This window comes from Lissotriton helveticus, chromosome 1_1 (assembly GCF_964261635.1).
Source record: "Lissotriton helveticus chromosome 1_1, aLisHel1.1, whole genome shotgun sequence".
NCBI classification, from domain to species: Eukaryota; Metazoa; Chordata; class Amphibia; order Caudata; family Salamandridae; genus Lissotriton; species Lissotriton helveticus.
Window position 1 is genome coordinate 1,249,777,098 of NC_136057.1, and position 25,768 is coordinate 1,249,802,865.

Below are 25,768 nucleotides of genomic sequence, written 5' to 3' on the forward strand. Positions count from 1 at the left end.
GCAAAAAACCCAATCAAAAATCTAAATATACTTGTGTAGCGTCAGTGCATAGTCCATAGCACATATACATTGACTATTATGTAATGTTACTAGATGTTTTTAGGATGCGTATTCACAATTTCACATTCCACAATTCCACTTTGCCTTGTGTGCAGTGATCGTAAACATGCAGTAAAACGCTGTGCTTCATGGTTTGGTCTGAGGCCCTTAAATCTTCTTGAGAGAAATTACCGTGCCCCACCCTTCATCACTGCCTGTTTTTGGCGTCCCTCATCGTCACTTGTAATGAGCACTTTCCTGTCTCAGCTCAATTCCCGATTCATGGAGCTTTATATTTCACACTTGCTTGCTCTGTAGCCCACTCTTCCCCACCCCCCTTCCCTACTGCTCCCCTCCTCCTCCAGGCCTCTTGTCCTTACTCTGCTGCTCTCCTCTCCCTCCAGGCTTCTAGTCCCTCCTTCGTTGCTCTCCTCTCCCTTCATTCCTCTCGTCCCTCTTCTCTCCCTCCAGGCTTCTCATACCTCCCTCGGCGTGGTTGGCTGACCATTGCAGTTAGTTGAGAGTGTTGCTGGGGCAGATTGCTATTGTTATAATTAAAAGGGTGGGTGGGGGTAAGACCAGTTTGAGAGTGGAGGTTGATATGTGTAGGGTGAAGATTGTGGTGTGGATATGTGATTTGGGGGATCATACTTCTTGTCCTTCGAAAGTTAAAATATCCTTTAAAAATGATGTATGAGGCTGAAGCCATGTATAGTCTAGTCCATCAGAGTAGTGGTGTGCACTTACTGGTACTGGTAGGCACTGTATCTCCTGGGAGGGGTAGACACCAGTGCCCAAAATTGTTTCTTGAATTCAGTATGTGTTTGAAGCAGGTTGACTAAGGCCTGTGCCCTACAAACCCCAGTTTGAGTGAAAATAAGCGTTTTTCAAAAATCGTTGTTCTGAAATGTGCACAGCACCCCTACACATGTTTCCCTCCTTCCTTGGGCACATTTAGCCTGGAAAAACTGTGCTGTTTGCCCAAGCAGAAATGTTCAGAAAGTGGCAAAACAAAGTTGGGGTGCAATGTTTGATACCGTATGCTAGACCTCTTTCTAACCTCACTTTCTAGGCATGATGCGCTAATAGTGCACCTGGCAAATACCTCACTCCGTGGTACCAGTGCTTACCAGCAACACAATTTGCACATAAAATAAGTGTGCGTTGTAATAGGGCCTTAATAATGGCTAGTCCGGGAGACTGCACATTGGCAAGAAAGTAAGGATCGGTGATTCCTCCAGGGTGATCGGCCAGAATACATCTGATGATGGGGGAGGGGTGGAGAGCGTTATCAGAAATTATTCTATGCCCATATGTAAGGCTGTGCTACGCATGGTTTTGTACATAACCAAAGGAAATGTTGCATGGGAAGATTGTTTGATGAATAATTACCTGCTTGTCCCTCCCTCATTGGTCTCCTCTCCCTCTAGGCTTCTCGTCCTCCTACGATGCTCTCTTCGCCCATCACATCTCCCGTACCTCCTCTGCAGCTCTCCTCTCCCGCCAATCCTCTCGTCCCTCCCTTGTTGCTCCCCTCCTCCTCCAGGCCTCTTGTCCTTCCTCTGCTGCTCTCCTCTCCCTCCAGGCCTCTCGTCCCTCCTCTGCTGCTCTCCTCTCCCTCCAGCCCTCACCTCCCTCCCCTCTCCCTCCAGGCCTCTCGTCTATCGGCTTTCCCGCCAGGCCTCTCGTCCCTCGAGGCTTCTCGTCCCTCCCTCGTTGCTCCATGTCCAACCTCTCATCCTGCTAACCGATCTCTCTCTGACATGGCCCCCCTCACTATTTCTGCAAACGTATCCCCGCCTGCGTTCTGATACTGCTAACAAACTCGCTCGGGCCCAGATGCTCTCTAACCCACCCAACTTGTCCCTGAGGTAATGTGTCCACCTGGCCTCTTTCCTTTTAATATTCCCGCACGCGTCTACCCCCGGATTCAATCAACGTGTCCCGCTTCGCCAGTGTGCCCACCAAGCACTAACTTTATTCTGAGCATCTTGGCCTCTGTTCCTGATAATGAGCCATCATCTGGCCTATAATTCTTCCAACATGCCTCTCTTTGATTACATGCCCCCAGTAGTTCATACTAATGAGTCCCCTCCTCTCTGATTCTGCTTCCGTTCCTCCCCCACCCTGCCCTAGCTTCTAACTTTTAAACACATCTTTGACCAGCATGCCCCAGACAAGCATTGGCAGAGCCAATGGGTCTAGGCTTGCATATTGAGTTCAGCTTAAAAAAATGTAAAAGCCTGCTACACTGAAAACCCCCCAAAAGAATATTTTTTGTATAGAACCTGCTATAAGATACACAATTTAACATGTGATTCAGTGTACTTTTGGGATGTAATTAGAACCTCATGCATTGCAAAGCAAGCACTCCACCGGAGTGCTTGCTGTGTGGACACCGCTCTATGCAATGCAATAGGTACTGCTTTTGGTATTGTAAATAACAATGCCTTTTAACTCCTTCGACGCTCATGACGAGCTAGCTCGTCATGAGCCACAGCGCTCCGGTGTTCATGACGAGCTCAGCTCGTCATGGCCCGTGGAACGCTCAGGTGCGGGGAGAATTCCCCTGCTGTGCTGAGTGTTCCACGGGAGTCAATACACCTGTGACGAGCTCAGCTCGTCATGAGCACCGGAGCGCCGTAGCTCATGACGAGGGGTGCGGTGCGCGCCCCCCTCCCCACAGCACAGCGGGGGAATAACCCCCGCAGTGAAGGGGCTAATTTTTTTCAAGGCATTGCCATTTACAATGCCAATAGCTCAAAATAATGTCATTGCCAGACCTACTGCATTGTAAATGCTTGTTCTTAGGGTTTTTATTCTTAACGGAATTGCAGAAGCCGACCAGCGCCTCTTCCAATAAGCTGCACACACATCAGCTGCCAAGGATCGATTCCCTGGCAGCCGTGATTGCTCTTCGCCTCTAAATGCAACACTTGTGTGACAATTTGATAAACTACATCTCAAGGAGTTGGCTAATCCAGGAGCCTTCCAGTTTAATTAAGCTAAATAAGGCTGCGGTCTGTTCCGCACTGCACTTTAGGGACAACCCATGCAGGCTGTGCTCTCAAGTGGTTCCTACCCGCTGGCTCTTGACTGAGGCACAGCTTCCCTCTGCCCTCCGTGGCACACGTGTCAGTGCGCAGCAGCGCTTTCTTTCCTTATAACAGAATTATGACAAATACGTAATTTCATAAAAACAGTTTGCAAAAAAATCATTGCCTTTCTCAATAAACTAGTCATAACACTTTAACGGACTTTAAATAACTTAGGTTTCACAACTGCTCACCAAGGTCCAACTTGCAACAAAAAACTGCTTATTATTAATCACGTAGGCAAAGTCTAATGCATTTACCCATGCTTGTTCTACTGGCTCTTGAGCCCCTTGCAGCCGCAATCAGAACCTCTACATCGATCATTGGTATTGAAACTGCTGCAAAGGAAATAAAGCTGCTTCTTTATGCAGATAACATTCTGCTTTTACTTACAAATCCAGAAACATCTTTACCAAATGCATTAGATAACATACCCCTTTTCGGGTACTTCTGTGCATATAAAATTAATTGGAAAAAGAGTGAGACCTTACCTATGAACTCTACAACACCCAACTGTTTTGCATTGTCAATAGTCCACTACTAGGATCAAACACTTAGGGGTTCAAGTGGTAAACAAACTACTATCAATGGTTCCAGGGGCCGCTCCTCCACTAGGGCAGAGCAGCGTCGCCCCACTGATTTCTCGCAGTGCGAGAAGCAGAAACATAAAATGGTATTTTAAATACCATTTTATACTTCTTCTCGCGCTGCGAGAAACGAGAATGGCATTCCTAGTTGGGGGTGTGCGGGTGAGTCGGGGAGGAGTGGCTTGCCCAATGCTTTGGGCCCTGTCTGTTTGGTTAGAGAAAATGGCCACCCTACAGCCGCCCGGCTGGGCGCCGTCCGCACCAATCACAACTCTGCCCTTGCAGTGTTGTGATTGGCTCACGGGAGGGGAGGGAGGATGCCCGCTTCCTGTTCCTATATAAATAAAACAGTATCCCAACTGGAAAGATTTTAAGACAGTTAATAAGGATATGAAAACAACATTATCCAAGGAGGAACAAGGAGGCTCTATATGATTGTAAAGGGTGCTCAAGGCATCATTTTACTAAACATTTTTCAATGGAGATGACAAGTACAATTACAGTTAATATCAACACTGCAATTTGCAATTTAAGGATAACAACCCAAAGTTGTACAAGGTGCACGAGTGAAAAAGTGAAGTAGCACTACGGCGACACAATTGACAGAGTGATCAGCGTGGGCAGCGCAAAGTGTGGGTGCATAATTATATACAGTGAATAAAAACAGAGTGGTTTCCATATGATTTAGAAGAGTTATTTTCCATTTGTTTTTTTCGGAGAACCACTGTGCGAGGGGCGCCTAGGATCTTGCTGATAAGTCGACGGCGTTTCGATCCATAAGAATTAGGATCATCTTCAGGACTACAAGGGTTGATGGCAGCGCGGGAGTAGCGACTGGTCAGCCGATAGCGTCAAGCCGATCTGGTGGTGTGACTCCACTTCGTTGGGAGAATGCGGGTGCCAGAATGGACATCCGGTTATTTAATCGTTAAGGAGTCGGTGAGGGCTCCGGGAATTAAGGATCCCACTGAACGTAGTGCCAGAGTGGTGCACTACCAGGGAGGGAGGCTCCCAATGCCACGTGGTCCGAGGGAGAAGAGGTCCGATCCAAACGTGGTCGGCGAGGAGAGTCAATCTTCCTCGAGGACAAGCAGGCACGAATAGATCGCTGTTCCGAAGTTGCTAGGCAGAGGCAGGAGAGCAGGATAGGAGCAGGAAAACGCATGCGCGGGACCCATCCAGGAGCGGAGGTAGAGCGGGACCCTGTAAGGTAAGTTTTTTATTTTTTTTTAATTCTCCCCCCACGCGACCCCTCCGTCCCCCTTGCGCCAATCATGCGAGCCGCGCCTGCATAAACATATGAAGGCTCTGCCAATCAAAACAAGGCTCAACTTTGAAAAATGGTCACATCCAAAGGCCACGCAGTGGGGGAGGATGCAAAGAGTTAAAATGGTGACAGCTCCGCGATTTAATTACTTAATTGTAATGATTTCAGAAACACATGCTACTTAAACTAAACAGGATGATCAAGAATTATGTTTGGGACAGCCAAAAATCACAAATCAGAATCACCAAATTGCAAGCAGACATGCAATCAGGGTCAGCGTCTGCCAGACATGAATTTATACTACAAGGCGCACAACTGGGACGCTTTGCCACACACCTAGAACAACCACGCTGAGGAATAATCTAGCAATATCTAAAAGGAGGAAGTATTGTTCCTAGCTTGGTGTACAATGGAACAAGAATTCGGCACTACAGGAAACAACAATTGTATGGGTATCAACACACAAACCGCTGAACACCCAAGCATATCTGCACGAACATGCTCCTATTTGGAACAATCGATGAAGTGTCTGTAGAGATTGGGTGGACAAGGGGATCCAGACCATGGACCACTTACTGCAAGAGTATGGCATAAAATGTTTTGGAGCTCTTTCAGAAGACTTTCAACTAGACAGTCCAGAAATGAAGATACCTACTACTAAGCCAGTGGCTAAGCTGAGATGTACAGTCAGTGGCTGACTCTCTACCCACCTCCGTAGTGTATGACTACTGAAAACGATGGAGCTCTTACTTGGGGGTGATATCAGGTTCTATAAGACATTGCTCGAAGAGATGCTTTTCTGTCCCCTGCAATCATATCTACGGAATAAGGGGCAAAACAACCAAGGAAAGGAATTCTCTGACGTGGACTGGCTTGAAATACTCAAATCGCAGGATAACAGCCCTAGAGAAAAAAAGCGCAAATTCAGCTTCCTCTTACTGTTGCTTGGCTGGCACTGGACCCTGCAAAGGCAATGTATGGCCAATATAACCCACTTATCAGACTGCTAGAGTTGCGGGTATCAGGATGGCGGACATATTGCATCTGCTGTGATCCTGACCCCCTCTCGAATTATTCTGGTAGCGAGTGAAAACCACTATGAACTTAATGAATGTCCTAACCCAAGTATTGACAGGATTGATTTTCTGCATGAAACTATCAGTGTTCCTAATTTGAACCAGCACACAAAGAGGTGGATTGATACTGTTCTGGTGGTTGTCAAAATAACTTTTCTTCGTCAGTAGTGACAACGCACTCCCCACGTGCACAAAGAATGTCTGGCAGAAATATCAATAACAGTATCCTCGGAACATATCACGTATCGCCTGCTGGACCAAATTCTTGTCTTTGATTGCATCTGGAGCCCTTTCACCTATGGGAGCTTGAAAAGTTTTGTTCCAACTTGCAGACAATCAGGCTGTATAGTTAGCTGACTACACTTACCTATCTTTTAACACATAGCTAGGAGTTTTCCTGGAGGGAAAGCTTCTCGTGTTCTGGTCAATAATACTAAATGTTGAGTTGTGATGATATAGGCATTATATATTACTTACTAGCGGTTGCCAGTAGGTAGTTATAGTTAGAACCTAGATTCCATAGGAAAAGCATTTTTTGATTTGCTAATAACTTTGGCGTCATTTGAAGAATCTTCTGGAAATTCTCCCCCCAAAAAAGTCTATCCAGGTCAGCTCCTATCCTGAAAGTATGGGGGGGATTCGTCAAGTGAGGGCTGAGAAAAAAGGGGGGTCCCAAAATGCATTTTTCGTGTGTTAATTTCCATAGGAAATTTTGAGACAGGCTACAGCCCAAACTGCTGAACGGAACTACCCCAAATTTGGCAAAAAGGTAGTGCTTGGTTCAGAAAGCGACCATTTTTTTTAAAAATGGTGTAAATATGTTCAGTAGTTGCTGAGTAATTTAAAAAAAAAAGTTTCGATATCTATGGCCGAGGAGGGTTCATGAACCCTCCCGTAAATGTGCTTTATTCCAATTGGCTGTCAACACTTCAAACCAGGAAGTGTTGGCAGCCATCTTGTGACTCGGTAGAACTGAGTCACAAGAAAACAGTAAAACAAAGGTGAAAAAAGAAAAAAGAAAAGAGGGCAGGGTAGAAATACCCTGACCCCCCTAGGCCTGCTCAGGGGGACCCCCAGGGCCAAAAAAAAGCATTTAAAAAAAGAAAATCAGTGAAATTCGCACTGGGGTCGCAAATCCCGTGAAAAAAAAATGCAGCGCGGGCTCCCAAGCTTCATTTAATTGAGACCCCCGGGTGGGCCAGGTCCCGGGGGTATTGCCAACAAATATATGCGGGGGCCCCTGCAGCACCGGGGACCGCCACCCCCCGGGGCTTGCTTAAAATTATGTGCGGGAGGGCACACGGTCCTCCAGCAGCCCTAGGGACCGCCACCCCGTGGAGCTTCTTTTTTAATGTGTGCCCAAGCCCCGGGGAGCGCCACCCCCGGGGTTTTTATTAATTATTCGCTGGGGCACAAGGCCCACCACGCTGCCCTGGGGACCGCCGCTCCCGGGGCTTTTTAATCAGTGATGTCATTTGAGATGTCATCAGTGATGTCACTGAGCATGTCATGAGTGATCTAATATGTGACGTCATCAGCAGTGCATTGCAGGGGCGCAAGTTATAGTTAGGTCTACTAACTATAATGGCCGAATTTCAATGGCTTTGTACGAGTGAAATCTCCAACTAACTATAATGTCCCAGAAACCTATGGTTTTTTCAGTGAATATATGTAGATATAAATATTATTTTTTACCCGAGTATAAGCACAAATAAGTACTTTAATAGCTGATGGATATTCATTGTTAAACTTGTGGCTTTCAGTTAAAATATCAGGATTCTTCGGAATTCTTGCTTAAATGTAATTAAGGTTTACTAAAAACACAGATTTACACATTTTTGAATGATTAAAAACTTCAATAAAGAACTGTTGACAAAAAAGCACACTCCAGCAATATTTCATTTGGGAGGGTGAAGGCTATAATTCGATTTACAAATTCTGCATCGGTGTAACCCAGCCGAAAATGGTCCCTGGTGTCAATTTCCTACCCTCCACAATCCTGCTCAACGTGTTCACTTTCCTGTTGTGAGGGTGTAGGTTATTGTGGGATTTGGAATGTCTCAGAAGGGAGGTATTCAGAAGTTGTCTTCTTCATTTTTAGAAAGGATACATTCTCTGGTTCATATGAAATGCCCTTCTCAAATGTGAACTTTCGCATTTTTTTCCCCTTGTATCCAATCTATTTTTATTTATGTATTTATGTGTTTAATAGAACGCAAACTTGAGCTGTTAGGGTATCAGAGCGCTTTACAGGAAAACAGTCATGTACAGAGTAGGCACAGCATCATCCAGTTACGGATCGAATTAAGGAGGGCAGGGTGCAGGGTACACGAGGGAGGTAGGGCACGTATTTACAGAATAAATATCCAAATAATCAAGATGAGATAACATATTTACAGATTACATTAACCAATGTTCGCGACAAGGCCCCAGGTTTCTGAAGCGGTGAGCTAGCTAATCTGAAGGGAGGCAATAGATGGCTATAGATCAAGGCCGTGGTGGTGGTGGTGGTGGTGGTGGAGGCAAAGTTTAAACGAGATATTTGTTCATGAGGAATGATTTGGCATCCTTTTTTAAGCGAGTCAGAGAGGGTATTCTTCTGATCTCCTGTGGGAGAAAGCCCGGTTGTAGTTTTTTTTTCTCCAAAAGCGTGCAGGTAGGAGCAGGACGTCTCTGGCAGATCGGGAGTTCCTGATTCCTCCGGAAATCACAAGTTTCTGCCTCAGATATGCAGTGGAGTTAGAAAATAAGGCCTTGTGCGTGATGCATGCTACTTTGAGCTGTATTCTTGCCTCCAGGGGACGCCAGTTGAGAGCTTTCAAGTGCGGGGAAATATGGTCGTATTTCCTCGTCCTGGTGAGTAGTCTGGCAGCTGCGTTCAGGCAGGCTTTGAGAGGTGCCAGGGAGATCTTGGGTAGACCCGAGAGGGTGGAACAGCCATATTCCAGTCTAGAGATGACAAGTGCTTGGACTGCCATTTTTAGGTCGAGAGTATTCAGGAAGGGTTTCAGTTTCCTAAGATAGCTCAGGTGGAATCTGGCTGATTTGGCCATTGAATTGATGTGGTCCTGCATGTTCAGATTGCTGTCGAGGGTGATTCCCAGGGATTTGGCCGAATCCACGATGGTTGGTGGTCAATTCAATGCTGTGATAGCCTTAATCCATGATTGAATCTCAGGGTTGGTGTTAGGCGGCGCGATCAGGAGTAATTCCGTTTTCTTTGCGTTGAGTTTGAGTTGATTGGATGCGGGCCATTGGACAGTGAATTTTAAGGCTTCGTTCAGGGAGAGAATCTCTTCGAGAGATGAGGTTTTGGTATAGATCCGAGTGTCATCAGCGTACATATGATAGGAGATATTAGCAGTGCGTAGTACTTCGGTAAGCGGTTCCAGGCTATAGATTGAAGAGGGTGGGGGAAAGTGTTGATCTTTGAGGGACTCCAACCGTGACAGGGGATGGTGCTGATAGGTTGCCGTTGACAAGGAATCTCTGGGACTGGTTATGGAGGAAGGATCTGAACCACTCTAGAACAGTGCCATCCAAACCCATCCTGAATTTGAGGCGCTCGAGTAGTTCTTCATGGTTGACCATGTCGAAGGCCGAGGATAGGTCCAGGAGGATTAGGAGACAGGTTTTGCCTTGGTCAAGGGCTTGGAGAGCATCATCAATGATGTGAAGCATAGTGGTTTCGGTGCTGTGCCCTGGTCTAAATCCAGATTGGAAGTCATCAAGCAGGTGGACGTTGTTGAAGGGTTGACTTAGCTTCTGTTGCACACATTTCTCCATCACTTTGGCTACAAGGGGGATGTCGGAGATGGGTCTTAAGTTGTCAGCGGAGGCTGGATCCAGTGACGGCTTTTTCAGAATGGGGAGGACTTGGCCGGCTTTTAGAGAGTCAGGCATCATTACTTGCCTGAGAGAGGCATTAATTATTGTAGTCCAGCTAGGAATAATGGATTGGGCGACGCCACCTAGGCAGTTTGAAGGAAGCGGGTCAATAAAATGGTTATTAGGGTTTAGGGAAGATAGGATTTTGGACACTGAGTCGTCGTCGTCATAGAGTTTGAAGTCAGTCCAGTGAGCATGGTTTTTGGGTGAAGGCTGTGGGGGCGACGTGTCTGGAGAATGCGGGCCGAGAGGTGTTTGGGGGTAAGTGATGGAGTTGAGTTCATTTCCGAGGGCTGAGATTTTGGCAGCAAAGAAAGAGGAGATATCCTCTGAGCATATAAGAGACGTGGGAGTTTTTTTGAAGTTTTGGCCAATTTGTTGGATTGGTGTTGACCAGTTCGAAGAGCTTTTGGGGTTTATTCTTGGCCTTCTCCAGTGCAGTTCTGAAGAAGTCTTTTTTGGACTTGAGTATGTTCCTGTTGTAGGCATGTCTGGCCTGGCGGAGGAGTTTTAGATGGGCGGCAGAGGGGTGCTGCCTCCAGGATCTTTCAGCTTGTCGAAGGACTCTCCTTTCGTTGTTAAGGGATCCCGTGAACCAGGGGTTTCTGTCTTTGATTTGGGTTCTTTTCAACTTTAGTGGGGCTAGATCATCCATGATGTTTGAGACAGACGCAGAATAGTGATCATTGAGGCCGCTGACTGTTGTGATATGCGGGGGGGGGAGGTCGGATTTGCAGCGAGCCTCGAGTTCTCTGCGGTCCAGGTTCTTAGTATCTCTGATCCAGCGTTTAGGAATCACCGGTTGCGATGCCCTAGTCTTGTGGGTGCCAGGTAGGAGAAAGGTGATGGCGTGGTGGTCAGACCAGTCGCATGGGTCTATAGAGATGAGCTTCACTGTTGATTCTTTGGAGATAATCCAGTCAAGGGTGGCCCCTTTTGATTGAGTTGGAAGTGAGCAGGCTTGGGTCAAGGCTTGATCGGCCAGGAGGTCCTTGATGGCGTTGACATGTGAATCCTTTGGATCGTTCCAGTGCAAGTTAAAGTCACCAAGGAAAATGTCATTGGCAATATTGGGACTCTTAGCTGTGATGATTTCCATGAGGTGGTCGGTGAAGGAGTCATTCATGCCTGGGGGGTGGTAAAAGATGTGCAGGTTGCACAGTAGGGTAGAGTTGCTGTGAATAGCGAGGGCGAGGTATTCGCAGGATTCAGTGGTGTCCGCCAGAAGTTATGTGACTAGAAGGTTAGAGCGGTAGATGCAGGCAATGCCTCCTCCTTTCTTGTCAGATTGTATGTCTAGCCTAGCGATATTGTAGTTAGGAGGGACTAGGAGGTCCAGGTATGGAGAGGAGGATTCATTGAGCCATCATTCGGTAAGAATCGCTAAGTCGAGATTTTTGAGGAGTATGAGATCAGCAAAATCCGCGGCGTGCTTAGCTGCTGACCGGCAATTCATTAAAAGACCAGATAGAGAGGAATTGGAAGGAGGTTCCGGAATCTGGGCAGACAGGTGAACAGGCGCTAGATTACTCTTGACCACCATTCTGTTGCGGAGGGTAGCTGGTCTGTTGGGGTTGATGGTGACCATGCAGATGGCGTGTTCAGCACTTGCGGCTAAAAGGATGAGGGATAGCTGGGGTGGAGTTGTAGTCTGAGGGTGGCAAGGAATTCCATTTCAGTGAGATCTGGTTAATTTGGAGTGGCAAAGGTGGAGTTGTAGGATAGTACTACAACAAAGACCTAGTCCTCTGGGCAACATTTCTTCAAGACCATTAAACACACATGGATTGTCGGGAGAATCATTCCAAATACACCTCTAATTATAGAGATTGTTGCTGTGTCACAGTCTGTTGCCATGATAAAAAATAGCCATACTCTGATTAATATATTACACAACAACACAGGACGTACATTCACTAGAGGGACAACAAAAAATTGTGAAGAAGCTGGAAGTCACCTCACGGGCGCACCACCAATGGGACCCCTGGTTGGTACTCACCAATACTGTGCATTGTTCGTGGTATATGTTGAATGTTGTTAGTCCTGTTCACATATAAGTTGTATGTACACTGCACCATTCACTGTTACTTTGGGTGTCGGACACGTTTACGTTAAGCTGGTAGTCACCAATGATGAGAACAGGGCCATCCTGGTGAGTACCAACCAGGGGTCCCATTGGTGGTGCGCCCGTGAGGTGACTTCCAGCTTCTTCACAATTTTTTGTTGTCCCTCTAGTGAATGTACGTCCTGTGTTGTTGTGTAATATATTAATCAGAGTATGGCTATTTTTTATCATGGCAACAGACTGTGACACAGCAACAATCTCTATAATTAGAGGTGTATTTGGAATGATTCTCCCGACAATCCATGTGTGTTTAATGGTCTTGAAGAAATGTTGCCCAGAGGACTAGGTCTTTGTTGTAGTACTTGAATTGAGTGGAGGGCGACCTAGCCCGGTATTTTCCCTCTTGACTCCTATTTTTCTGGAGTTGTAGGATAGGACAAGAGTATGGATTTCTTACTCTGATAGTTGGCATGGGTGCTTGTGGGAGCGAAGATGTCTCAAGGATAGCGGAAGAGGTTGTTAAGTGAGCTCTGTCAAGTGTGGGGAGGTGGCGTTTGGCAGGGGCATGAGGTTGGCGAGGGAGAGTTCAGCGAGGTGGAGGAGGTTCATTAGCTCAAGGATGGAAATATGAATGCTCTGGGTAAGTTTGGTAGCTCTGGCGTGCAGAGAATCGATGTCCCTATAGGAAGGAGGTGCTGGAGGGCAGGGGGGCAATGGTTCGGGAGCAGTTCTGACAGCGTGAATAGGTGAAGGGGGGGGAAGGACTAGTATGGCCTGTATTGTAAGACATAGGATCTATGCTGGAGCCCCTTTGCGGGTTGGATTGTAGGCGGGAAGGGCAAGCAGCACTTGCATCGTAAGTATTAGGGGGCGTAACGGTGACATAGTCTACTTGGGGAGCTAGTAGAAAGGGGGCCAAAAGTGTAGGGGTGATTCTGTTGGCGAGGCCGGGAGATGTGCTGGATTGTTTTGGGTGGTCAATGATAGGAGACCTAAGGGGGATTAGAGGGTGGCTGGCCATGCTGTGTGAGGACTCAACAGTGTGGGAAAGATAAGCGTGACCTGTATCGTAGCTCAAAGATGGCGTACCGGTGAGATGGTCTACTTGGGGAGCTAGTAGGGAGAGGACCAAGGGTCTAGAAGCGATTCTGTTGACAGGATCGGGAGACTTGCTAGAGAGGTTAGAATGATCAGTGTTGGAGGATTTTAGAGAGGTTTGTGGCTGGTTAGCCTCGTTGGGTGGGCTGGACGAGGGCTCATCAGGGCGGGAGTTAGTTACCCTGGTAGTATTGAGCACGTGGTTTCGGAGGAGGGTAAAAAGGTCTGCAATTTTTTTCAGGTTTTTGGGCGAGGCTTGGTCAAAACGATGCTGTTTTAGAGAGAATGATGGTGAGGTCAGCTCGCAGCATTTGGGAGGGTGCTATAGTTAGTTTAGTGCCGTACGGAATGTTCCTAGTAGGACGTACATTGCAGTGGTGAGCAAGGGTTTTGTGCCAGGCAGATGTTCTTCTAGAATAGAAGATGAGGTCATTAATGACTGTGCCGTTGTCTGTGCTGTAACGTAGGTCAGAGATCAGGGTCTCAGGGTGGAGTGCTTGAAGGATTTTGTGGCGGTTTTGGAGAGGTTTGGGGGATAGACTAGAGTGTAAGAATTTTCCCCCATAGCGGACAGGCCAGGCCTTGCCAGGTTGGCTCAGGTGGACTGCTCGAGCACCAAAAGGGATAGTTATGCAGCAAGGGAGGCTGCCCACTGTGTGGGAGCCAGAGTTATACTGTGACAGTGCCACGGGGGAGCGCACTATTAGTATATGAGTCTGGTTGGCAGCTCTAGAGAGAATAGCTGGCGAGGGTGGGGATAGGTGGTTGGTCGCTCTTGAGAGATAGTTGGTGAGGGTGAGGATAATCACTTTGTATTAGGAGCGCAGTAATTTCATGGTCAGGCAATTAGGGTGAGTGGAGTGTCTTCATACCATCGCCATTTTAGGGTCAGGCAAAATGCAGTCTGCTGGTGAAATGGTTACTGTGTAGATAGTTAAAGAAACTCACAGCTCAGAAGGTTTATGGGTAGTCTGATTACGAAGCGCTGCCTTCATAGCTTAAGTGATGTTCCCTTGCAAAAACAAGAGAGAGCAATGTCTCCGAAGTTTACCGGTTGGGCCGCCATTTTAGGATCAGGCAGCCTTCTGTCCCTGCAATTATTCCCATTTCAAAATATGCGAGTCTCGTAGCCTGGTGCCTTCTTGTTTAGGAAATTCAGAGGTGGGGCTCAATTTAAATAGAGTAGCGCTGGTTTTCGGGACTGGATGGCGCCGTGGAGAGCACAACTGAGGCCATCCTCCGGTCCCGTGAGCACTCGCATAAAAAGGGCTGATCGCCGGTCATGGGAGAGGCGTGGGACCCAGACAGCTCCCAGGATATGGGGTGATGCAGCCTCCGGGTTGGCTGGTCCCCACGACAAAAAGCGATAATGAACAATACTTAGCCATCCGCTGGAGAAGGCTCCCTGGGAGTAGAAGGGACCTTGGAAGATGGATGTGGCAGAATATAGTCAGTCTAGATAGTTCTGCCATCTTGCCACGGAGAGTGTTTTTATTCTATATCTTGTACTGCACCAATTCTTTTTATCCTGCTGAGGTCACCTGTTGCTATCAACACTAGATGAAATCTGTTTTTGACATGTCAAGCAAAAATCTGTTTAACTTTGTTTCTCTTTTTAAACTTGCTACTACTAGAGGCCAATCTTTATGCCCTGTTTTCAGGGCTGTCTATCATGGTCTTTTTCAGAAAATTGAGAGCAATGTTGCAGTCACAGCTATTTATTTAGCAGATTTGGGGTGGTCTTTGTAGCAGTCTCTAGTCAACACAATATGAATTTATATCAGGGAGTTTCTCAGCTCAACATACAGCAGGATAATCTCCTCTGAAGTTTTGGCTAATATCATTCTCATTCATGTCAGTTATAAAGGGAGAGTCAGGAAATGTTAAAGCCAACCCCACCTCCCCCCACACCCCCACCCACAACAGAACTGGTACGCTGCATTTACTCTGCAGCTGCTAACCTGCAGTTCTGCTGGTGCCCTGCATGCACCCAGTCTTGGCCTGTGCCTACATAGCACTCCGATTTCCATTGTTGCCCCAAACAACATCCGTTGTATATCCTCAAGGTACCACCTTGCCAGTACACAACCTGTTTTGTATTCCTTTCCAGACCATATTCTAAAAGCAAGGAACATCTCCTGTAGAAAATGAAATACAGCCTCGCAATATAGCGAGAACAAGACAAAATCTTGGTCTCCATCTTGAAAGCATGTAAGATTATACATAAAGGCTGCATCCTAGTTTTGGTGCTCAACGTTACAGGATCCTTCAAGGGTGCGATTCATTGTCGGAGGATCAATCTTGATTCAAGCGTCCAGATCATTTGGTGACTGAGCAATCTGAGAATCATTGTGTGGGGAAAGAATCTGAGCCCTTCTGCTTTTGTAGTTCTCTTTGGTGGCGCGTATAAGCTCTGGAAGCGCTCACAGACATTGGAGTTGAAGCTCATGGATATTTCAAGGTAAGAGAAATTTTGACAGTTAAAATAATTGACTGTTGTTAAACCAAGAGGTTGAAAGCAAAGATAAATATCCTCTTAACAAATTAATTGGAACTTTGGTGATAAGGTCCAGTGAGGAGTCAATCAATAAGGGACATTAAGCGTAGCCTTTTATGGAACACAACTCACTCCAGTGAAAGTTGGCATGAGAGATGTATCTCCGCAGTTTTAAGGCAAGAACTGGTGTGAAATAATCCTTAGGAAAAGACTAAAAGACTTGCTGGATTGTCATTTTGGTCTTCCTTCCAAAGGAATGTGTGGCATACAGTTAATTACCATAGAAGGCATACAAATGTAAAGATTGTGAAAAAGGTATTACGTTGTGCCATCCTCTCGTTCCAGATCTCCCTCCCCACAGAACCCTCCCTAATCCTCTCCCCTCATCTGCCAACTCCGAAACTTTGGTACACTTTTATGCAGAATCTGTGCTTCCTGCTGAAGGTGGGTTTTTGAGGGTCATGCACCTGAGGAACACCAACCGCGACAAGACACCCTTATAAAAATATTTTCCCTGCCTCTTCTGCATCGTCTTAAAATGTCTCTATAAAAAAACCTTGATAGACTTGGCATAGGTGCCTCAATAAGTGTGCTCCTCCTTGGTGCAATCCATACACAGAGAGCAAAATGCTTCAGAAAGAAAGGCAAGTTGCTATATTCCAAAACTTAACACTAGATAATAGCAAACTGTAGCATATAAATCTATAACATATACTGTAAAAAAACAGCAATTATAACCAACTTTATTAAATGTTTTGCGGAAAGGCAAACACAATACCAAGAAAAGAGACGTATATGAGGTGTTACAATGAGGAAAGGCATCGTCCTGGCATGGTAACAATAGTTAACATCGCTAACCCATAGTAGCTACACTATTTCCCCCACACCTGTACATGTTTTTGGGGGCAACAAATTGTAACAAAATTAGGCTTCTCCTGATGCACACACCAGTCCACCCCCATGCAACACTGGCAGCCTATGCGGTTTCCACATGTGCGCTACATCCCTTTTGGGTACCAAACAGGCCACCCCAAGGAAGATCCGTTCAGCTCACGGGCCTCCAACTCCTCCACCAGTCCCAACAGCACAGCACGGGGGAGTTAGATCTTGAGGCCGTAACAGATCCCGACCCACCTAGACCCAGAAGGGCAGCAAAAGCTGGACAGTCCCACGCTACATGAAAAAAGTCTGCCATTAGAAGTGTACATCTCATGCATGCGGCTTGGGCAGTGGATGAAATGTGCTGCAAGTGCTGCAAGTGCTGCGGAGTGAGGTAAATTGCATGGAGATAATTGAATTGGCCCATTTCCCAATCATCAATTACCTGGGTGCCATACATGCCTCCCATCACTAGTTCCCATATAGCTCCACACCCAAGAAAGCTATCTCTGCCTAGTGCGCTCAATGCCGCCCGGAGCATGATTGACCAGTGAGCAGCTGAGCAAGGAAATTGCAACCTTCCCCAGGCACCCAAGGAAAATTGTGGTATCGAGTGGGTTGTATTCAGAGTGGGGTGTGTGGGAGGCTATGGGCTCGCAAGGCGTGTTGTGACTGAAGGAAATGGAAAAACTATAACTTGGGCAGTGCACATCAATCCTTTAGATCCTGAAAAGACATCAGCCCCCCCCCCCCTTATATTCATCTCCCAAATAAGAGATCCCAATCTGATCCCAGGGAGCGAAGCCTTCCAAAGTAGAGAGGTAATTGAGTAAGGTACCCCACCACAGAGGTGTCATCTCAGTGAGTCGGTGATCCCAACGGGCAAGTCGGAGAGCTGCCCTCCAACAGGTAATAGACACCTGTGTACAAGATGGCAGTGTTTAAGGCAGACGTGCCCCATACAAGAGATCAACAAGACCACTGAGACTCACTGAATTGATTTCAAGGTGATATGCCGGGTCATCCCAAACACCAGTGAACCCCTCATTAATTGGAACCAGATGTGCTTCCAAGCAATAAAGAAAAATGTCTGACAGTCCAAGACATCAAAGTGGGACAGCTACCTTGTGTCTACCTCCTGACCATACAAATTTTATGATGTATTTAGGTCAAGAAGCAGAACTGTTTGCAAGGGATAGGATAGGGATAATTTTCGAAGATGTATAGATAGCCTGGTAAACACACCATCTTGAATAAGGCGGTGAGCCCCAGGGGATTTAGTAGGAGGGTGGGCAAACAGTAGAAATCTTGATTGAGCACTTGAGCAATTCCCTGAAAATTGAGAGCCCAAGTTAGGTCTGGGAGGGGAACATGTGCAGTACCAGGTATTTTAAAAGAATTGCGCTGAATGTGAATATTCGAGCACTAAAGCTGCCACATCGCATCTCCCTTTACTTCCACCAGACTGGATTTGCCTTCATTAATCCAAAGACCTGATGCTATACACCATATAGAGGCGGGGAACTTTCAGAAACAGAAGAATGTTGTCTGCATATAGTGCAATTTGGTCTTCAAAACCGTCCCCCCACCACCAGCCCCATATCTGGGCATCACAGAGTACAAGACACACCAGAGGTTCTATTGCGAGACTGTAGGACTTGGCCTTTTTGGCTAAAGTTCCCTAAACTTTTTGCTTTCCCCCTAGACCATTTTCCTAACAGAGTTGCAATCTAGATGCTGTGGGTACTTTGCCTCTGCTGATCAGTGACCAAGTACAAGTGTTCCCTATGTAAAATGTAATGGTCATTGGTTGGCCATGATAGGTATGTTTGCCATACTAGTAAAGTCCCTAGTGATGTGCACTGTGTGTGCCAGGGCTAGTAATGCAAAGGCGCGCAGAGAAGAGAACTCAAGCCTGCAGTGTAGGGTCTGCGCGCAGAATGCTAAGTTAGCATGTTGTCCTGACAAGTGCAACCACTTGTCAGGCCTGACTTTCCCTTTTAAATACACATGGGGCACCCCTGTGGTAGGTCCCGGTGATCCCTGGGCAGGGTGCAGTGTAGGCCAAAGGCGTGTAAGGTGTGTTATGTCCTGACAGTGAAAAACACTCCATTTCGTTTTTCACTGGCTGAAAGGCCATCCAACCCATAAAGGTAGAATGAGGGAGGCTGGGTGTTGTGTTTGTTAGCCTAGTTTCCTGTCAGTTTATAATGGAGAGGTGAAGTTTAGTATGTATGAACTCACAGTGTCATAACACATCTTTCTGTGAAGGTGGTTTTGTCACTGCGTGTTCAGAAACCACTCTTTTAGGAAGTGGCTGAGTTTTGTGCTCTAAGCATTTCGGTGCGTCTCGGCTGAAATGTGGATTGTCTGTCTGGATCTGAAAGATGAGGGAAGCTGGGAGAGGTCTTGACCCAGGGAGGGGTTCAGATGGCACCAGGCTGCCCTGCATCTGGAGAGTAGGGGGGAGGAGAAGCCCGGGAGGTGAAAAGGCCTGGGCTGGTGCTATAAGCCAATTGACCCATCTCCTGCTGAGTGATTAAGAATCCACACCCCAGTATCAAAGGGAGAGAGGTGACACTGGGAGGTCGACACCCAGAACTGATTTAGGGAGGGGGCAGGGACCCCTGAGCACAAAAAAACTTCAAAGACATTAAGGGGTATAACTTTGTGAGCTGAAACCCCTGAACGTTGGAATGCAACAGAAATGGATTGAGACTGAAAAGGCTTGGACCCATTCTGTGGTCAAGAGGAACCTCTGCTAAAGAGGAGCAACTGAAGAGACTGCCTTGTACAGACCAATCCTATGATCTGGGGCTGGTCTGCAGTTTGCTGGTCTAACTAAGGGAGAGGCTGTTGGAACTGTGCTTGGAGGCGCTGGGTCCCCCTGCTTGAAGAAGACTGTGCTTTGTGCTGTGTCTTGTAACCCCAAGGGCCCGAGGTGAGCTGGCTCCCCGTTTGGAAATACAGGATCATAAACGTTTCCGGAGAAGTCCCAAGCAACGCGGTGTGCACATGCTTTTGCAGCTTGAGACCCTCAGAAGTTGTGCCTTGTGATCGTGGACACGCAGGAGTAAGCTGAGTCTCAGAGGCGCAGACTGCGTGTCGTGGTGCAGGCTGAGGCGTTGGTGAGGAGCGACTGGTCGTGGTGTGCATGGGGAGATGAAGCGAGACTCGAACGCGCTGAGTGCGTGTCATGGTGCAGGCCAGGGCAATGGTGAGGAGCGCCTGGTCATCGTGTGCACCGGGAGAAAAAGTGAGTCTCAGACGCACAGAGTGCCTGTCGTGGTGCAGCCAGTGGGATGGTGAAGAGCGCCTGGACATCGTGTGTACTGGGACAAGAGGAGAGGCTCGGACACGCAGGGTGCATGTCGAGGTGCAAGCAGAGGTGCTGGTGACGCGCGACGGGCCATTGTGAGCACCGGAGAAGAGACGAGTCTCGGACGCGCAGTGTGAGTGTCGAGGTGCAACCTGAGGCGCTGGTGAGGAGTGCCTGCGTAGGGTGTGCACCGAATTGAAGTAAAGTCTCTGCAGTGCTGAGGGCGGGTCTCGGTGTACCCTGAGACCGCCGGAAGGAGGGCCAAGTCCTTCGGCCTTCGGAGCAGATCAGCAGTGGCCCGGACCGGCAGCCCAGGAGGTACTGAGACGCAGGCCCGAGCTCGCCGCACCCCGTGGCGGAGTTCTGGATCAAGACCCAAGTCGCTGACGTCAGAGAGGAGAGTGGGATCGTGCCCCCCCCCAGGTAACGTGGAACACCACCTGGGGTGGGGTGCGGGCCCGGAGGGGGACACTCTTGGCCTCTCGCTTCTGTCAGCTGTGCGAGTCTGTTGCTTCAGCTCAGATCCCGGCCCGTGCTGACCCAAGGAGGGGCAGTACTGGGGCCAGAGTGGGAAACAGTACTTTTGTGTCATCTTTGATCCATAGCGGGGCACTGTTAACGGAGCACCTAAACTGTCGTATTACACTTTGCATTATTGCTGCTAAAGAACTATCGAACTGTCATATGATGCCGGACCTCATTTGTGCCTGACAAACTACATGCTTGGTGAACTATGCACTGCGTTATTTTTCCCTTGCAGATTACCTGACTGTAGCGTGGCGCATTGCATTAATTCTTCATTACACCATATCTGATTATAACGTGGCGCATTGCGCAGTACAGGATTGTAGCGTGACTCATTGCTTTGTTTCTTCCTGGTACAGGGCGTGCTGATAGTGATATGCATTGCATTATTCCTTCTATTGCAAAGTACATGACTGTGAACTATGTATAGCATTGTTTCTCTATTGCACAGTACAAGAGAATATCCTTACGCATTGCAGTATTTCTTTTCTTTTGCAACATGTGTGATTCTAGCAATACGAGTGGCCTAACCTTTTGGAAACGGTTAGAAGTGAACTTAACTGTTGGTTAGAAGCGGTGGTTGGGATTAGAACCTACCAACCCACCGGAAAGAATACTACCCATTCTTGTATGTTGATTTTGTATTGTGTGGTCATATCGTATAACTTCTTATATAAAGTTTATACTAATTTTATAAAAACTTGTATGGAGTCTATTTGCTCTGACATCATTGGGTTATTGTGAGCGTGGTTGCACATACTGTACACTCGTGCCTTGGAGATAAGCCTGGCTGCTCGTGCCAAGCTACTAAGGGGGTGAGCAGGGCTATCTCAGACAGTGTCCTTACTTAGCCTAACGTTGAAGCGAGGGGTCGGGGACTCCCGCCTCCAGCACTTGGTGGGGGTGGTAAGCGATAAGGACCCCACTTCCAACAGAGAGCGAATACCAATGGGGAAATGCCTACAGCCCTGGTGCGTACCCCTTCGGATGGAATAGGGCAGAGATAGAACACTGTTCATCCGGACCTGCAGTAAAGGAGGCAGACCATTCAACGGAACGCATCTCCCAACCCCGCCCACAACAGGACCCTGTCCAAGAAGTCCCAAGAGACTGTATCAAAGGCCTTGGTGAAATCTACAATCAAGAGGGCCAGCGTTCCATCTAGGTCCTGTATCCAGGATAAGGCAGAGTGTACCCTCCGAATGCAGTGGTGTGTGCTTCGGCTCCGTATAAATCCACACTGATCTGGATGAATAATATAGGGTTGAGCATGAGCCAAGTGCATCATCAAGGCCTTCACATAGATCTTAATGTCTGCATTTAAAAGGGAAGTCAAGCATTGGTCTCTAGGAAGACCTTCCTTAGGAAGGAGCACTATAGCGGCACAGTCCATCTCCGAGGGGAAGAGGCCCTGCTATATTGCGGTTATGTAGAAATTTAATAGGCGGAGGGTCAGGATATTTTGGAATTATCTATAATATTCAATAGGGTAGCTGTCCGGCCACTGCCATCTTCCCTGACTGCAGTGCTGACACAGCAGAGTCTATTTCCTCAACCGTGCGGGCCCAATCCGAGTCTTGTGTTATGGAGTCCAGTATGGACGGCAGCAGGATGCTATCTAAAATGGGATTTGTTACTTACGGTAAAGGCAGGGGGTGCCGAGAGTACAAAGTTTGGTAAAAATCAGCAAAGGTAAGAGCGATATCAGATAGTACTTCCCTAATGAGCCCGGATGAGTCTCGGACCGCCGGCACCACCCTAACAGATATGCCACGGGTCGCCAACCAATATAACAATGTGCCTGACTTATCGCAACTCATACACGCTTTGTGTGGAGGCCCTCCAGCATTGTTTTGCTTCCTCAAGGGAAATAGCTTGCAATTCAGTATGGGCTACAGCCAGGAGTCTACAAGTTTCATCTGTGTCACAACCACATAGGTCAGCCTCAAAGTGCAGTATATATCTGACCCTCCAGGCCTCACAGCGGCGTATATTGCCCTTGAGATGAACCCTCAAGCAGGACATGCACTAACCAACGATGACACTGAGCTCACATTAATTCTAAAAAATATTTGTAATTCTTCTTCCACAAAGGCGACACATGCAGGAGTCTTTGAGTGCCAGGCACGGACTCTCCAAGCTGGGCGAAAAATGCTGGGTTGAGTCCCTCATTCCAAAAAGAGTGGGACATGATCAGAGATGCTGTGCGGTAAGATGCGTATTGACTGAACAGCAAGAAGGTCCGCTGCTGGTAACCATAACAAATCAGTGCGCAACTCTGCATCATCAGCCACTGAGTGATGCACGTAGGCTCGAATATCGAGATGCCAGGAGTGCCAGACATCACAGAGACGGACAAAGTCAGCCCAGGAAGCCAAGCAAATCGAGCAAGTGAGTCAGCCAGGATAGGGGTTCATTGAGGCGTCAAGTTAGGGGTCAGGAACTACTTTAAAGTCCCCACCAACCACAGTAAACCCCTGATGGAAGGGTCAAGAGAAAGCAGTGGGGGGGACTTAGCAGGACACGAAATTGTAGTGCCTGGCTTCCAAGCGGCACTCAACTCCCACATAGCTCCCCTGAGAATCTACATGATGTCTAACAACTGTTAGCGAAAATGATTTATGCAGCAGTATGGCTAAACCTCTGGAGCCTTGCATAAACCCGGAGTGAAAACCCTGTCATACTCAAAGCGTACCGTAGTACTTTGGAGTGTTTGATTTGGTTTAGGATGCCATTGATGTTCCAGGAGAGATCAGTTAGTTTAGGGGGACCCATGGCAGATTATTCGAGATGTGAGTGGACCCTGCCAGAAACCATGAATAGTTAGTGGAATTAAAGGAAGCACAGTGTGGAGACCAATATAAACAATTTGATTGTGTTTGCAGCTGACAACCTGAAAAGGAATAACATGGTTAGAACAACAATCCAAGCCGTTAGGGTCCACTGATTCCCTCCCCCCTCCTCTCTTTTCCCCATCACTTCTTCCCTGGAAGCATATGCCGCCCTTAAACAAACTACCCTAGAAAAAAAGTAAAACGGGGAACAATTTGTGGCCTCAAAGCTCCCAATGAGCAGGATCTGATTCCTGACAACATTCAAATTGCATTATAAAGGTGAGGCGTTCCTCGAAAGTCCCAGCAAGGCCCTGCGGCTCCAGGGATTGCGGAAGGTCTATAGGCTGGAGATATATTGCAAACATTAAGTTACAACTCGGAGGAATAGCTGACATGACTCTGGCATGGGTGGCATCCAGGAAAGGGCATTCTGGTGATTAAGTCATAACATGGAATGGTAGTGGGTGACTAAGAGGGAATAACTAAGATGAAATAATAGTGCAAGGCAATTCCAATTTTTTTCCTCAGCTGTATTGACTATTTAGACTTAAGAATTGGTTGTAGATTGACTAAGAGTAGCTTCACAATGTAGACTACTTTAGAACGTAAATTACTACTATCAACTGTATTGGGGGAAGCAGTGAATATGGGGGAAAGAGTTGTTGGGTTTCTTTAGGTCTTAACCTCAGATGCTTGAGTAAATTACGTTTTTGTGGATTGTGTGGAACATTAATAAAACAAAAAAGGAAAACAATTAAGTGAAAAGGAAAAAAGTTCACATGACTTTTGGAAATAGTCAAACCAAAAAGCATATTTTAGAGTTTGAAAAATCATATCGGAACACATATACTTACTCAGATGCTGTGAAGATTTGATCAGAGTTTGTGCAGATAGCATTTATGGGACTATCATGAGCCTTTAATTCTCCTATAGGCAAGAAGGAGTCCACATTCCAAAGTTTTAAAATGCCTCCTCTACAACCACTCAGAAGAACTTGACTGTGCGGTACTTTTGCAAGCGCACATACCCAATCTTTATGTGCATTAGGAACTTGCTGAAATCAAGACATTAAAGATTGGTTAGTTGGTGAATAAATACATACAAATAAATCCTTTGCACATAGTGCACTGGCTAACACAGCTAAAGTTAAGTTTTCATGAGATCTTTAACGTTATCACAATTTCCCTTGCGGTATTCTAATATATTCTCAATGGAGAAAATAATTAATGTTTTCCTATAATTCTTTAAGCCCAAGCTTCAGTATATAGCTGACGTCTAGCACCTAAAATGAGTGGCATAGAAATAAGGGCTATATGACAACTGTTATATCCTTTGTATCATTTTCATTACAAAAGTTATGGGAACTCATCGTCACATAGTGGATTGCAGTACCACTTTGTTTTATACAGTTTAATAAACAAATTTAGACTGATATTGCTGCATGCATGCACTACATAACCATTAACAGTAACTTATTTTTTGCCCACTTCAGACTACCATCTGGTTGGCAGCCAACAGGCTGCTTTGCTCAGTTTTTCTTATTAGGAAATGTGTCATCATGAGGGCTTCCTCTATTCTGCGCTTACACAAAAAAAAACATTTAACATCTATTTTTTCTCTTTCTCATTTCGTCAAAGATCACATCCTACAACCTTGCTTCACTAATTGGGCAATCTATAGGAGGCAGTATTCAGAAGCCATCTGTCTAGTCCTTCCATTGATCCAACACCCCCTCAAAGTGGTTTTCAACACATCCATGAAAACCACAACCTGTTACGTATGGTATTCTGTGAGGTATTCTATGAAATACACACAATAGTGGAAGTGGTTCTTGACATGTACACTTTGGAAAATGAAAAAAGAAAAACACCAACGTTATGGTCTTCCTAGTAAGAAAACTACATAATACTGAATGGGGTTCTAAACGGACCTTTTGGACAAGGTCCATGATCTAATATCGAAGAAGAAAACAAAATTATGTTTGTATCCTGGATCCCTGGCAAAGCTTGCCACATCTGCATGATTTGCAGGATCAGAAACCATTTCGGTGATTAGTATCAATACTTCCAAAATTTGCTCTCCCAAGTTAAATATGGTTTTAGGTCTTTCAGTAATCCCTGTATATATGGTAGCTCTTTCCATCTTTTAACAAAAGTCTGATGGGGAATAATATACCAAACGATTTGCATGTTGAGAAAGGATTATTCAATCTATTCAACAAGAACACAGCTAAGTTGTAAGTAGCCTATATCTTTGGACATTTATAGTCCCTATTAATTTGGCTAGAGTAGTAAGTCTGCTTCAGTCAATGATTGTCAATTTTGTATTACGCAATTTTGGTCTGAAAAACCATCAGCCCTGCTTGGCAGACTGGATAGTTTTGACACACTAATGAAGATGCAAGTTTGGCCCCATATCCAAAGACCTCCAAGAGGATTGGGTGTAAGAACGACTGATGTCAGTCAACTGGATTATGGAAGCCGCTTTGGAGGTAGATACGATCAGAGATATTTTGAAGCCATTAAATGGGAGAATGAGATTTGATTTAGAAACGTATGTTGGTATAAGGAACCCCACAATAGGTCTCACAGTAGCCTAA

General features: G+C 46.5%; 1 protein-coding gene across 9 annotated transcripts in view; it reads right to left on the bottom strand.

Moving 5' to 3' along the window:
* Window positions 1-25,768, bottom strand: part of KIF21A (kinesin family member 21A) — an 820,176-nt gene that overhangs the window by 21,644 nt on the left and 772,764 nt on the right. For all 9 annotated transcript variants that reach the window (XM_078679965.1, XM_078679910.1, XM_078679946.1 and 6 more), the window contains one exon: window positions 24,024-24,223. In XM_078679965.1, coding sequence (XP_078536091.1) covers window positions 24,024-24,223 — 200 coding nt within the window. The remainder of the gene's footprint in view (window positions 1-24,023; window positions 24,224-25,768) is intronic.